The sequence below is a fragment of the Mus caroli genome, chromosome 8 (assembly GCF_900094665.2).
Source record: "Mus caroli chromosome 8, CAROLI_EIJ_v1.1, whole genome shotgun sequence".
Classification (NCBI taxonomy): domain Eukaryota; kingdom Metazoa; phylum Chordata; class Mammalia; order Rodentia; family Muridae; genus Mus; species Mus caroli.
The window spans coordinates 63,772,156-63,787,021 of record NC_034577.1 but is presented as its reverse complement, the minus strand read 5'-3'; the positions used below and the strand labels follow the sequence as shown (position 1 = coordinate 63,787,021).

The window sequence follows — 14,866 nt, the reverse complement described above, 5'->3', positions numbered from 1 at the left end:
ACCTCCTAAAAGACACACTGAGTAATGTTTAAAAAAAAAAAAAAAAAATTACGGGCAGAAAAAACCCAAACCTCTGGGCCTCCAGTCCTAATGAACTAAGAGTGGCCTTCTCCTGGGAAGCCCATCTGCTTGCTGGGCGTGCCCCCACTTCCTCTGAAAACCTCGCTTTTTATTCTGCTCAAAGGCTATGAGATGAGGCTTGCGAGACGGATTGTGACGCTATCGCCACACAATCGGAACCCACAGGTACAGCTTGGAGGATTCTGAAAAGAGCTCCTAGGCCTCAGATGGTGATGGCAGGAGCCCGTTCTCCTGTCCTCCATCCCTGGCTCTGCAACCTGGTGCCTCCGTTTTACCCGTATCTGTTGCCAGTGGCAGTGCCTGCTGCATGGGGCAGAACTAAGAGTGATCCTGGGGGAGGGAACTGTGCAGCTGTGCTTCCCTAAAGCACGACAAGTTCTGTCCTCAGATGCCCCTCCCGGTGGGTGCCTCGGACCCAGAGCATCCACTACCCCTTTAATACCACATACAGCAGGTCAAGCCTCTGTCTGAGAAAGGATGACGTGAGGAAACAGATGACAGGAATGGAAACGTGAAGACATAGCAGGTGTGAAGCAGAAGATGAGGCAGAAGACTGGCAGAACAAACCAATATGTGCCACTCACAGGTGGAGCTCCTGCCTAGAATCCCCCAGTGAGGGACTGGGGGCATGGCTCAGGGGTGGAACATTTGCATAAGCACCAGTACCTGAGATTTCATCCCAGCCACCACACCCGGCGAAACAAATACTCATAAGAATTGGAGCCCTTGCTGGACATGGTGGTGCACGCCTTTAATCCCAGCACTTGGGAGGCAGAGATAGGCGGATTTCTGAGTTCGAGGCCAGCCTGGTCTACAAAGTGAGTTCCAGGACAGCCAGGGCTACACAGAAAAACCCTGCCTCGAAAAACCAAAAAAAAAAGAATTGGAGCCCTTGGGCTGGAGAGGTGGCTCAGTGGTTAAGAGCACCGACTGCTCTTCCGAAGGTCCTGAGTTCAAATTCCAGCAACCACATGGTGGCTCACAACCATCGATAATGAAATCTGATGCCCACTTCTGGTACATCTGAAGACAGCTACAGTGTACTTAGATATAATAATAAATAAATCTTTAAAAAAAAAAAAAGAATTGGAGCCCTTAGGATTCCCGAGTTTGTAGGTTTGGATTCAAATGAGCTGTTTCAAAAACACAAAATCATTTGTTATAATCCCTCTTTTGCAGATGGCAAAACTGAGGCACCAAGCGTTGGGAGATATGGGGGTGGAATATTGGAAATAGAACCTAGGACACTGTGCAATGCAGCCCCCCCCCCCCCACACACACACACACTGGGGTATCCTAGGCAGCGGTGTGTAGGGGTTGAGTAAGACTGTCCCCTATAGGCTCATCAGGAAGAGGCACCATTAGGAGGCATGGTCTTATTGGAGGAAGAGTCACTGGGGGGGTGGGCTTTGTAGTTTCAAATGCTTAAGCCAGGCTCAGAGTTTCTGTCTTCTTGCTGCCTGTCAATCCAGATGGAGAAATATCATGTCTGCCTGGGCACTTCCAGGTTTCCATGGTGATAGTGGGCTTAACCTCTGAAACTGTAAGACAGCCCCAACTAAATGTTTACTTTTGTAAGAGTTTCCTTGGTCAAGTTCTCTTCACAGCAATAGAAGACTAAGATAGGATAGGGTCTGCCCCTGAGTCACGTCCAGCCAGTCACAGAATATTCTGGGTAAGACCTGAATGAGGCTCCTGTCCCAAACACTCTGTGCTCTAGGAAATCTCTGCCTTGTTCTAGGACAGAGACTGCTGGAGGTCAACCTGGCCTTACATAGATTTTTGAGGCTTAACAGGAGGAGCCCAGTAGGTTGTATGGAGGACAGTGAGCATGGCAGTATTGAAAACAGGAGCCAAGAACACTAAAGGAAGGAGCTCAGGCTGCAAGGAGCTGGCTCAGAGGTGGGAGTGGAGGCTGCGCAGCACAAGACAGGAGGCTTAGCTGTCTGGGGCAGTTCACTCGGGGCCACCCCTATAAACAGTGAGGAGGAGTCTAGAATTTACACCAACACATAATCAGCCAGCATGTGAGCAAGCATGAAGGTCACTCTGCAAAGGGGGAAGGGGGGAGGGGAATTGAGCGTCTCAGTGGTTAGGAGAACTGGCTCTCCAGAGGACCCAAGTTTGATTCCCAGCACCCACAAGGTGGCTCAGCACCACTGCAACCCCTGTGTCAGTGACCTGACACCCTCTCCTAGCCTGTGTGGGTACCAAGCACTGAGGTGGGACACAGACACACAAGCAGAACAGTCACAAATGTAAAATAAATGCAAATAAACTTTAACTAGAGCAGCAGAGGACTGTGAAGATGGCTGGGTAGCTACCATGCTCCTGAGGTGCCTAAGGGAAGTGGAGGTGCCAGGGTGGCCGCCATTCTGTCTCCAAAGCCTACAGGAGGAGCTGCTGATACATAGCTCCAGGCCCTTCTCCAGGAGCTGCCAGTCTAAGCTGTGAGCCTAGGGCCAGTAAGACACTGCCACCAACAGCTACAATGATGAATAAGTGACCTGTACATGAGGAACAGCATCCAGGGTTGTTCACTGGGCTTACATGCACAGGTGTGTATGCTCAGACACACTCACATACACACACACACTATCAGACATAGACACATACAGACACATATACTCAGACACGCAGATACACAAACACACACTCAGACATAAACACATACAAACACACACAGAGACACACTCATACACACACACACACACACACACACTTATACAGATACAGACACACAAGCACAAACACACTCACATAGACACATACAGACAAACACACACACACACAGACACATGGACACACACAAACATACTCACATGCACACACAGGCACATACAAACTCTCTCTCTCTTACACACACACACACATTCCACACATGGAAAAAAATCAAGAAGCTCTGCACAATATCCCAGTGAGCTCCTCCTGCCAAGCCTGAAGCCATGAGTTCTATTCCTGGAACCCACATAGTGGAAAGAGAAACACGTCTGGGAAGTTGCCTTCTGGTACCCATGGGCGCTGTGAGATGTGTGTGCCTCATATAAACAATGTAATTTAGAAAAAAAAATTTAGATTAATTTTGCTTTCTGTGCATGTCTGTGGATGGTTGGGAGCTACCATGTGGGTGCAAGGAGCAGAAGGCTGGGGTCTCTGGAAGACCAGCTGGTGCTCTTAACCTCTGGGCAGCTCTCCAGACCCAATAAACGTGTTTTTTGTTTGTTTTGGTTTTTAGAGATAGAATCTCACTATGCAGACTAGGATGGCCACAGACTCGCAGAGATCTTCCATGGCCCACAAGAAGTAAAGTTACAAAATGGGCAGAGATATGTGCCTGTGGTAGAGTATATGCCTCATACGGGGAGGTAAGGCACTTGTCTCACAAGTGTCAGTACCCGGATTAAAAAACAAACAAACAAACAAACAAAACAAACAAACAGCTTCCTGGGGCACTGAAGATGGGGAATTGACAGCAAATAGCAGTTCTGTTACCCAGGAGAATGTAAAACAAGAGCACAGGTTAGGTGGCTCAGAGAGGAAATAGAAACGTGGAGACCTAGGTAGGTGGAGCACGGACAGAAATACTCATCAAGGCTGAGCCAGAGAGCAAAGGGCTTGGAAGCAGAAACGACCCGGCCTGGACTCCCCGCAGTTTACGAGCCCTTTAAGGCATCTGTCCGGCCCCGCCCCGTCACGCGTCTCCGGCTCCGCCCACGCCGTAGCGTCAGAGCGCGTCAGGCGCTGTCCGCGCCCCCGGTGCTGAAGCGACATGGCCGGCGGCCGGGCCCCGGCATAAGTCCTGAGCCCCGCGCTGCGCCCGCCGCGCTCTAGCCGCCTGGAGTCATGTCTCTGCTGTGCGTGGGAGGTAGGTTCTGCGTGGACGCGGGCAAGGTGCGGGGTGTGCGTGGATGAGCCGAGTCGGGCTGCACAGCAGGGGGACCCCCGGTGCGCGCTTCAGGGCGCACTTGGATCAGCCTTAGGTGTTCTTCCTGTCACTCACACGAGTGGATGCGGGACTCGGGGTGCCTGTGTAGACGGTTTATAGGCCCTGGTTGGGGCTGAGGAGACGGCGGACCGTGCGTGCGAGGGTGGGGCGTTTAGGGGTAATGGGCCCGGACTGAGCATAGGGACAACCTCTCCGATCCCCAGTGTGCCTTAAACAGTGCAGCAGGCTCCGCGGAAGCTCGTGGCTCCCTCTCCGCCTCACCCCTAGGGCTGGAGGAAGGGAAGGAGATGTGGGGGAGCAGCTATTTTGGGGCCAAAACGCCATCTGCACCGAGGCCCACGCCCAGGCCCACGCTCCTCGTTTGGAGGGTTGGGAGGAAATAACGGGAGAGGTGTGACCCCTGCACCCCTCGAAGTTCCGGTGGGGCTAGGCACGGCTGCGAGGTAACTACAGCGGGAGACCTTGGGCGACCGACTGGCCATGTAGCGATGCGTGCCGATACCGTTGTGAGCTCTAGGTCTGTGGGGTGGGGGATGAACCCCCTACTCCCTTTCCCCTTCCCACCTCCAGGAAGCTGTGTAAGGAAGAGGGCGAGTCTCCATCCACTCAGAACCCAGGCGGCGGGAGACCTGGGCGGCGGGTGTGCGGATTTGAGCTCCGCGGCTGTGTAGCCCTAGATGGCCCCGCCCCTCCGCCCCTCCCCCTCCTTGTTCCCCCTCCCCCTCCGCTCGCTGCTCCATTCACAAACCCGGCCCAGCCCGCCCGCGCCCCGCGGTGCACAGCTCTAGTCTGTTGGACGCGGGTGTTCTTAAAGGAGCAGGAACTCTTTTCTCTGACCCTGTGCCTCGAAGGTTCCGACTGCCCAGGGTTACTGGGTATCCGCGGCTTCCAGGCCTGGGAAGTAAGCGGAGCTGAACGTGAAGGGGATCCTCATCTCGGGAGCTCCCTGAATCCCGTGTCCTCCCATCCTGCCTCCTGGGGCGGGGGGGGGGAGTGGAGTGGGGGCGCGTCACCCCAACTCTGACGCAAACCGGAGGCTCAGCTGTGGGGGTGGAGGGCGGGCAGCCTCAGAAAGGAGGCTTCCAGAAAGCCAGGCCCAGGAGATATTTGTACTGAATTCCCTGGATACCACAGTGTGCAGAGCAGGGAATGAAGGGTAGGGCTCTGGGGAGAGGAAACAGGCAGGGAGGTAGGGAGGTGCAGGTGGGGCCTGAGAGGGGCGATGGGCCTGATAAAGCTGGGCCTGGACGTGTCCAGTGGACCTGAACTCACCCTCACAGTCAGGGAACACCTTCATTCCAACCACCCACGACCCTCCTCACAGACCCCTTATGGCTAGGGCTGCCATTGGGTATATGGGGGCTCCAGGCTCCTCTGCAATGGAAGCTTCCATGTTGCAGATACAGATCTAGATTGTACACACAGGATGCTAAGGAATGTTTAGTATATACACATAGATAGGCAGGAGCTGAGGCTCAGTATGCATAGTGCTTGCTACAGTGCTCATAGCTCAGTTGGTACAGTGCTCATAACTCAGTTGGTATAGTGCTTGCAGCTCAGTTGGTACAGTACTCATAGCTCAGTTGGTACAGTGCTTATAGCTCAGTTCGAACAGTGATGCTCAGGATGCACAAAGGCCTGTGTTTCATCCCCAGCACTGCATACACCAAACCTGTCAGCACATGCCAATCACCTCAGAACTTGGGAGGCAGAGGCAGGGACTCGGGAGTTGAGGCCAGCCTGGGCTAAACAAGCCCTGTCACACATACGGAGGAAAATGTAGGAAAAAAATATCCCTTCCCATCCCAACACAGGCATATATTTGACCACACCTCCTAAAATACACTTGATCACAAGCAGATACACTACTTACATCTTAGACCTGCGATCTCACCCAACTTTGCAAGAAGTCATGTATGTAGGTATGAGGAGGTCAAAAAAAAAAAACAATTTTGGGTGTCTGCTCTCTCCCTCCACTGTGTAGATCCCAGATGCCTCAGCCATTAGGTTTGGTGGCAAGAAGTTTGCTGAGGCATCTCCCACTTTGTTGAGACAGACTCTCTTACTGAAACTGAGCACACAGATTGGCTGGCCAGTGGATCCCAGGATCCATTTGTCCCTGCTTCCCTAGAGCTTCGGTTACAAAAGACACATCCAGTCTGGCTCTCTAGGGGATCTGAACTCAGGTTTGAGTTTTTTCATAGTAGCTAGCTTACAGCTCTTTCCTCCATTAAAAAAAAAAAAGATATATTTTAACTGGGCATGGTGGTACACACCTTAATCCTAGTACTTGGGAGACAGAGGCAGGTGGATCTCTCTGAGTCTGAGTTTGAGGCCAGCCTAGTCTACAGAGTGAGTTCCAAGACAGGCGGGGGGGGGGGGCTATGGAGAGAAACCCTGTCTCCAAAGATAGAAAAAAAGAAAAAGAAAAAAAGAAAAAGATCTACAAACAATCACTATGAGAGAGAGAGAGAGAGAGAGAGAGAGACTTGAGACTTGAGACTTTTTTTTTTTTTTCAGTTTTTCAAGACAGGGTTTCTCTGTGTAGCTCTGGATGTCCTGGAACTCACTCTGTAGACCAGGCGAACTCAGAAATCCACCTGCCTCTGCCTCCCGAGTGCTGGGATTAATGGCATGCACCACCACTGCCCAGCTTGAGAGAGAGAGACTTCTTAAAGACTGAACTCCCTCCAGCTGCACCTCCCACCACCATTTCCTGACCTCACTGGGTTGCAGAGGCTGGCTTTGAGCTCATCTTCCTGCCTTAGTCTCTAGAGTGCTGGGATGGCAAGTGTAGGTCTTAAAGGTTCCATAACTATTTCAGGAACAGGATGAACAGAGGAGGGAGAGAGGGAGAGTGAAAGTGTGTGTGTGTGTGTGTGTGTGTGTGTGTGTGTGTGTGTGAGAGAGAGAGAGAGAGAGAGAGAGACAGACTGTTGGAGTGTGGGTATAAATTTGTCTTGAAACTTGAATAGTACCAGAGTTGAACCTGCCCATCCATCATAGTAACCCCACTACACAGACAAGGAAAACTGAGCCCCAGAGAGATTCATCCACTTGCCTAGAGCCACACAGGAGGGAAAGGACTCCTTGGCTGACTGTGGACTGGGCAAGAAGGTTGGGTCAGGGTCCTTCAGTGAGGTGCCTGACCGCCACGGTCTGTTTCCTTCCTCCTTTCCCAGAATCCTTTGCGAAACGCAGTTCCCAGCTACCCTACAGCTGACACTATCCAGCAACAGGGACCTGCCCCCTGCAACTGTCTGTGCTACATCCTGTCTCCTTCATGTTACTGTAGGATGGAGGGTGACAGCCCTGGCTTTGTCCCTCCCCGGTGCCCAGGCCGCAGCTAGCATCGTCTGTTGTCATCCATGGCTTCCTGAAGGTCTGGTGGCTTTGCTTAGTATGCCCTGTGCCCTTCTAGACGATTCCCTGGTGACCAGGTTCCCCACCCTGCCCTATGGATCTGGACAAGTCTCCTCTAGACAGTCGTCTTTAATCAGAAAACGGATCTGAGTATCTGAGGCTGCCAGCCAGAGAATAAAAATAGTGCGGGTGACAAGGGATCAAAAGGAGGGGCAGCGGGGAAACTGAGGCCGTGAAAGGCGCCAGAACCTGAATCGATGCCAGAACCTGAATCGCTAGCAGCCTCGGTGCGCTATAAATAGCTGAGCAGACCAGGCGCTTCCGCCCGCTGACCCCAGCACTGGGAGGTGGCGGGATGTGACGCGGCAGTGGCTGGGGACGTGATGGGGAACACACACACATATACACGGAGCAGTTGCACTAGCAGGACCCAACCCTCTAACACCCCAGACACCCGGAGCCCCTGACCTGCATCTCCCAGATTCCTGGCCTCCTCCCCCTGCTCTGACACAGCCTTTCCCCAGACACCCTCCCCCATCTGACACACCCGCCCCCACCCAGCTCTGAAACCCTACCTCTACCCCCAGACACCCTTCCTTTCCGTGCTCTGACACACCTTTCCCCAGATACTCTCCCCCTCCCCTGCTCTGACACCCACTGCTCCAAGACGCCCTTCCCTGCCCCCAGACACATGGACTCCTTGAACAGACAACCTAAATCCGCTTGTGAACATCCCATCTTTCTCCTTCTCAGACTCCCTTTCTCTCCCAGAAACTTCACCCCTAACCACCCTCCTCCGGGCTCCTCCCCCACTGTGGCTGTCCTCTCCCCCAAGGCCCTCCCCTCCACAGATTGTCCTTACTCAGGTCCTGGGTTTCCTGAGTCCTAGCTCAGACTAAGCCTGGCTTGGGTTGTCAGAGCAGCCAGCCAGCAAGGGTTTGCAGGACCTGAATAGCCTTAACCCTCCAGCCCCAGGGCCTGCTGCACGGAGGCTGAGGGTCACAGAGAAGGGGGGACATGACAGAGAGATGGAGGAGACAACAGCCTGGAGGTCTGGGAAGATGTGGAGAACACAGTGAACTTAGGATGAAGGCTCAGAGCTTTAGGATGTAGCTCAGCCTTTTCTCACTCTGGGGCTGAATGCCTTTCCCCTCCTCCACTCACACTCCACAATCCTTTGTGTGCAAGGCATGAAGCCAAATTTATTGGCATTTTAAAAATGAATTTTTCAACAGGGGCTGGGTGATGGCATAGGAGCTCAGACACTGAGAATCTCAAGGTCTGGAACGTGTGCATGCGTGTGCGCGTGTGTTGTTATTTGTGAAGTAAAAATCACTCGTGTGTATGAGATTGTCTCTCATGGGCTGTTCCTAGTCACCAGGAGCCAGCTGTGCTGATGGCGTCTGGGAGTGAGGGCTGAGAAGACAGGAGAGCCTGACTTTCCAAATCTTTTATCCTCCATGCTCTGGGTTTGCCTACTGTCTACACAGACCTAGGAAGGGATGGGAAAGGACATCTGGAAAACCAAAGAAGGGACAGAGGGAGGGACTGGTGGATCTAACCTCAGGCTCTACCTACACCAGGCTTTGGACTGAGTGAGGTGACAGCTGAGCCAGGGTCTCAGGATTGTCCCCTCATCTCCATATGTCTATGTCATCCTGGAAGGCCTCTAAGGGGAGGCCTCCTGCCAGTTCCCCAGTTCCGGTTTTATTTGAGATGGGGTCAAGAGCCCATAGGGAGGCTGGGGAAAGGGAAGGGCTGTGCCCATGGGCCTGATGCCTTCTGCTCTGCGGCTCTCTGATGGCTTCTTCTCTCTCCTCCTCCTCCTCCTCCCTGCCTCTGATAATCCTCCCTCCATCTCTCTCTCTCTCCTATGTCTCTTTTCCCCATGTCTCTCTGTGTCTCCATCTCTGCATCTCTCTCTCTCTCTCTCTCTCTCTCTCTCTCTCTCTCTCTCTCTCTCTCATCCCCACAACCCTCCTGGCTCTCTCCATCTCTCTCTTCACAGTCAAAAAAGCCAAGTTTGACGGTGCCCAAGGTAAGTATTCTGTCCTAACTGTCCTGTACTGTCCCAGTCAACTGTCAGCTGTGGTCCTGTCTGTTCGTCTGGTCTCCTTGGCCTGAGGAATTTGGCAGCTGCTGCCATGCAGAGGGCAGGTTCATCTTATGTGTGAGCTTTGTCCCCCAACTAGGTCAGGGTCCTCCTAGAGAGGAACCCAGAGGTAGACAGCGCCTGAGACCTAAGGGGAATCCGAGGCTTGCACATGCCCACACTAAACTCCAGCCCTAGTCCCAAACTGTCTGTATATTTTATGTCAGGGTCTCCCTAAGCTGGCTAGGCTAGCTTGGAACTCATTCTGTAGCTGAGGCTAGCCTTGAACTCACCATCTCCTATATGGCTTGTTAGTCCCTCCTGTCGGTCTTCCCAGATGAAAACCAAACCCTTTAGACTTGGCCTCCATTTCCCCGTGTAATTTAAGAATGGATGATAACTGGCGGTTCTGGGACCCGGGTCTGCTGAGCCACCCTCCGGGTTGAGGTGAGCATACGGACCCAGGAGGGAACAGCCGGCCATTGCCCCGCTCTCCCGCTGCAGAGAAGTTCAACACATACGTGACGCTGAAGGTGCAGAACGTGAAGAGCACTACCATAGCTGTACGCGGCAGCCAGCCCAGCTGGGAGCAGGACTTCATGTTGTGAGTGTGCAGCCCCGCCCTCCCCGGACGTGTCAATAGGAGCCACGCCCACAGCAGCCGCATCTGACACGCCCACCACAGATCCCCCAAGGTCCCCTCACTAAGGACTGCTTCAGCCAGAAGCCCTGTCCACAAAAACCCTCCAGCTGTTGAAAAGTCTGGTCCACCACTGCCCCGCCCACACAAAGCCCCAACCCGGACAGGCCCCGCCCACACAAACCCGCCCCCCCCCCGTAAGCATCCCCTCCCACCAGAAAGCCCCGCCCATAACCACGCCCACAGCCCTCTTCAGGCCATCCCACTGAAGGCTCTGCCCACACTTGATCCACCACAAACCCCACCCACAATAATCCGGCTCCATAGCTGGCTCCTCCTACAACCCCACCCCCACCCTGCACTGCTTCTTGCTCAGTCCTCTCCCTGTCTCCCCTGTGACCACACTACAAGCCCAGGCTCTACACCTGCCTCCAGGCCCTTCTTTTTTTTTTCTTTTTTTCTTTTGTTTTTTGTTTTTTTCGAGACCGTGAGGCCCCACGTCCCGTGCCCACAGGCCACAGCTACCACATTTCCCGGCCCCTCTACCCCAAGACCTGCTCCTCCGCCCTCCCCTTTACTTCCTGTAGGGTGCTCCCCTCCAGGCAGAGGAAAGGATTATAAATGCTGAAAGCCACCTCAGTGTCACCCAGCAGCTCCCTCAGTTCCATCCTCTCAGCCTTTGCACCGCCCCCCCCCAGATGGCCACCCCCTCCAGGACTCCTTCCCTGACCCGCTGCCAAGCTGCTATGTCCTGGCTCCTCTGCACACTTCACCACGGAGGGGTTCCTCACTCCTGCCTTGTTTAGCTCCCAGCCTCCCTCTGCTGTAAGGAGGGTAGAAGCCCACAGTGACCTCCGAGAGTGACCTCCGAGGGTACACTCCACCGGAATCAGTCGGGTGGGGGGTGCACAACAAACACTAGTCACCGAATACCTACTCCCTCCTCTGTCAAGCCCCAGCCAGGCAGACCACACCGTCCACATTTACAAAACAGTCTCTCTGTTAGGTTCTGCTTTATCTATTTCTAAGACAGGGTCTCAAGTAGCCCAGACTGACCTCACTATATCACTGAAGATGACCTGAAACCTGATCCTCCTGCCTCATTCATAGATGAAGAAAGGGAGGCCCAGAGAAGTCACATGGTACAAGAGTGAACCCCGAATTTTACCCCCAGAAGAGAAAGGTCAGGGAGGAGCGTGTTCCTCGCCTGCCCAGCCTTGCTGGGGTCTCATGACCCCACAAAGGGCCAGTAAGATGAGGGGGAGTTGCTACCTTCTGTTCCTAGCCCTTCTCTTCCAGATTCAACTCTGGCTGCCTACAATAGTCTGAGCTACAAGCTCTTCCCTGTGGCCTCAGTTTCCCATCCGTAGAATGAATCAGTGTGTTGCCTTTCTTGGTACTGGCTCCTCCAGGTCTGGCTTCCTACTGCAGTATGCTGTGTCTTCAGGCCAGCACACTGACCTCTCTGAGCCTGCCTTCTCTCCTTCCCATCCCCCTGTGCTGTGCACACAGTGAGATCAACCGCCTGGATCTAGGCCTGACCGTGGAGGTGTGGAACAAGGGTCTCATCTGGGACACGATGGTGGGTACTGTGTGGATCCCGCTGCGGACCATCCGCCAGTCCAATGAGGTGAGTGACAGGCGGAGAAGAGCCCCTGGCAGAGCCAGGGGCTGTGTCTAAGGAAAGCAAGACTTATTCCCCTACCCATGGACTCAGCTGGGGCTACCACCTAGTGATTCAAAGCAGTCACCAGAGAATTCCACCAGGGATGGATTGCCAGTTAAGGGCCCAACCTGCTCTTTCCTAGCCTTGTGGGTCCCAGGGTATCTGTCCCAGGACTGTGGCCTCCTCAGAAGTCAGGCTGGTGACCAGGAGCTCCTGGGGACTAACAGCACCCAGGGTGGTCCAGGCTTTGACAGGGCTTGTGCTTGTTATTCTATAAATAACTGAAGAAAGGAAGGGAACAAACGCAGCAGCCACACAGCAGTCACACAGCAGACATGCAGCAGACAGGCAGCAGACACACAGCAGACATGCAGCAGACATGTAGCAGACACACAGCAGCACACAGCAGTCATGCAGCAGCAACACAGCAGCCACACAGCAGTCATGCAGCAGCCACACAGCAGTCACACAGCAGACACGCAGCAGCCACGCAGCAGACAGGCAGCAGCCACATAGCAGCCACGCAGCAGACATGCAGCAGCACACAGCAGACATGCAGCAGTCACGCAGCAGTCACACAGCAGCCATGCAGCAGTCACACAGCAGCCACACAGCAGCCATGCAGCAGCCATGCAGCAGACACACAGCAGCCATGCAGCAGTCATGCAGCAGCAACACAGCAGCCACGCAGCAGCCATGCAGCAGTCATACAGCAGTCACACAGCAGTCACGCAGCATACTCGCAGCAGACATGCAGCAGACATGCAGCAGCCATGAGACCCAGATCCAGAAGTATCTTGAAGGGGACCCAGGATGTTCTCAGTGGCCAGATTGACGGTAGCCTGAACCCCATGGGAGCAGCCAGTGTTCTCCATGGAAGATTATCATTGTATGAGTAGTAAAGAAATGAAGAGTCAGAAGGACCCCAGTTGCTCATAGTGCTTGTTTTCCTGAGCAGTGTGGGGGCCTCACTCCCTTGGGCAGCTTTCTGAAGGTGACCAGGAACTGGGTCTACTGTCTGGAGGCACAACTGTAAAATCCTTCACCTGGGAAGTGGGGTCTCACCTTTGCTGTAAGGTGAAGGGGAGCAGGTTGAAGAGGCTACCTCAAGAGAGGCTAGTGTGCAGCTAGTGTTTGGGCCCTGCCCCCCCTGGGGGCCCTGACCCCTGTCCCATGCCTTCACCCATGCCCAGGAGGGCCCAGGAGAGTGGCTCACACTGGACTCTCAGGCCATCATGGCGGACAGTGAGATCTGTGGGACCAAGGACCCCACCTTCCATCGCATCCTCCTGGACGCTCATTTTGAGCTGCCCTTGGGTGAGTCCCAGGGTGTGTGGCCAGACCCAAGGTCACAGTGCCCACTTGGGGACTGGGCTGGGGAGGCTGTAGCCTTCAAGGTCCTCACAATCCCTCCCAAAGCTCCTGGCTTCCTGCCCCTCCCCCTCCATCTGTTCCTGGGGTTCCCCAGGAACTCCCCACATCACTGAACCAGGGCCCAAGGGAGGGAGGCCAGGGTTCCCCAGAGCCAGGGACGTGAAGGTTCTGCTTGTAGACATCCCTGAGGAGGAGGCACGCTACTGGGCCAAGAAGCTGGAGCAGCTGAATGCCATGCGTGACCAAGATGAGGTGAGTCACCTCCAGGTGAGCTTCCTGACCCAACCTCTCCAGAGACATATGGAGACATGAAATGCCCCATCTTCCCTGCCATCCCAGCCTTAGGCGGCTCTCCCTTCTGTGCTCAGAGTGTCCCAATCCACAGCTCAAACCCATGCGGTGTTCTTGGGGGGTGGGGAAGGAGGGACACAGCAAAGGGCTTCCTGGCTGCTCCTCTTGGTTTGTCTTCTTTGTCTCTCTGTCCTGCTCCGTGGCTGCATAAAGTCAGGTGCAGTGGGCTTACCAGAGTGAACCTTGTCCACTGTCCCTGACACACCGTCCCCTCCCCAGTACTCCTTCCAGGACCAGCAGGACAAGCCGCTGCCAGTGCCCAGCAGCCAGTGCTGTGAGTGCCGCCCACCCGCTCCTACTCCTGTTCCCCCTCTGCCCCCTCCCCCTCTGTTCGGTCTAGCAGCCAAGTCTGGTGTGCAATTCCTGCTTTGCTGTGTCCCAGCAGCTGCCTTGGATGGCCTGAGAAAGTGACAGCCAGGGCCAAGCCAGGCATGGAGTCCAGGGCTGAGGGACCCCACCCCACTACATCAGCCACCACTGTCTTAGGGTTTGACTACACCACCTTTGACTCCTGGGTGACCCTGCCTGACTAGAAATCCTGGGCTTCAGCCATCCTCCTGCCTCAGGTTTCTGAGCAGCAGCGAGCTACTGCTGAGCTAGTGTTCCTGTCTGTCACTGAAGTAGCTCACAGCCCAGTGTGGTCCAGCCTGGTTGGAGAGCACAAAAGACTATGAGAGACTCTATCTCAGATCCTCAGGCCAAGAGGAGGAGGGGGAGGCACAGCCCCTGTGGGGTTTTTGTTTGTTTGTTTGGAGGTTTGTCTTTTGTTTTGCTTTTTAAAATTCCCGTGCTGGAGATAGTATGGGGACTTGGAGAGGTGGTGCCCTGGGGAAGTCAGAAGCATGCCTGCCTTCCTTGCTGGGGGGTGGGGGTGGGGGGCGAGAAGAGAGGGCAGCTGAGGTTCACTGTGCCTGTTCTCTCGTAGGCAACTGGAATTACTTTGGCTGGGGAGAACAGAGTAAGTAAAGAGAAGCAGGCATCTTAAAGACCCCAAGGCCCCTCATTATGTGGCCCCATATGTGACCTCACCCCCACATCCCCATCTCTGTTCCCGTCACCACTCTAGAAGTGCCCCATGTCACACTTGCAGGAGAGGGGGGCCTGGTCATCAACAGCAGCCAGGGCCATGTCCGTGAGGGAAAACCAGTTTCCTAAGCCATCCTTACCCTTGTCGACCACTAGCCCAACATCCATGAGGCCCTTGGTTCCAGTGCCGCCTGTGCAAAGCAGATACTTCTGGTTAAAGCCTCAGTCTGGTTGTGTCACAGGGAAGCTAGTGGGGCCCAAAGTAGATGATTCTCTCAAAGCCAAAGTGGTAGGCAGTTTGGTCAAAAACCCTATGTTGGAGCAGGT

General features: G+C 54.3%; 1 protein-coding gene across 7 annotated transcripts in view; it reads left to right on the top strand.

Annotated features, from left to right (window-relative positions):
- The first annotated feature begins 3,814 nt into the window (after positions 1-3,814).
- Positions 3,815-14,866, top strand: part of Unc13a (unc-13 homolog A) — a 46,468-nt gene continuing 35,416 nt past the window's right edge. For 5 of the 7 annotated variants that reach the window (XM_029480497.1, XM_029480500.1, XM_029480499.1 and 2 more), the window contains exons 1-8: positions 3,835-3,946; positions 9,399-9,428; positions 9,987-10,086; positions 11,635-11,752; positions 12,982-13,105; positions 13,341-13,429; positions 13,733-13,787; positions 14,439-14,471. In XM_029480497.1, coding sequence (XP_029336357.1) covers positions 3,925-3,946; positions 9,399-9,428; positions 9,987-10,086; positions 11,635-11,752; positions 12,982-13,105; positions 13,341-13,429; positions 13,733-13,787; positions 14,439-14,471 — 571 coding nt within the window. In that variant the 5' untranslated portion in view covers positions 3,835-3,924. Of the gene's footprint in view, positions 3,947-9,398; positions 9,429-9,986; positions 10,087-11,634; positions 11,753-12,981; positions 13,106-13,340; positions 13,430-13,732; positions 13,788-14,438; positions 14,472-14,866 lie in introns of all 7 variants that reach the window. The other 2 variants (XM_021169419.1, XM_029480501.1) reach the window with 2 other exon arrangements.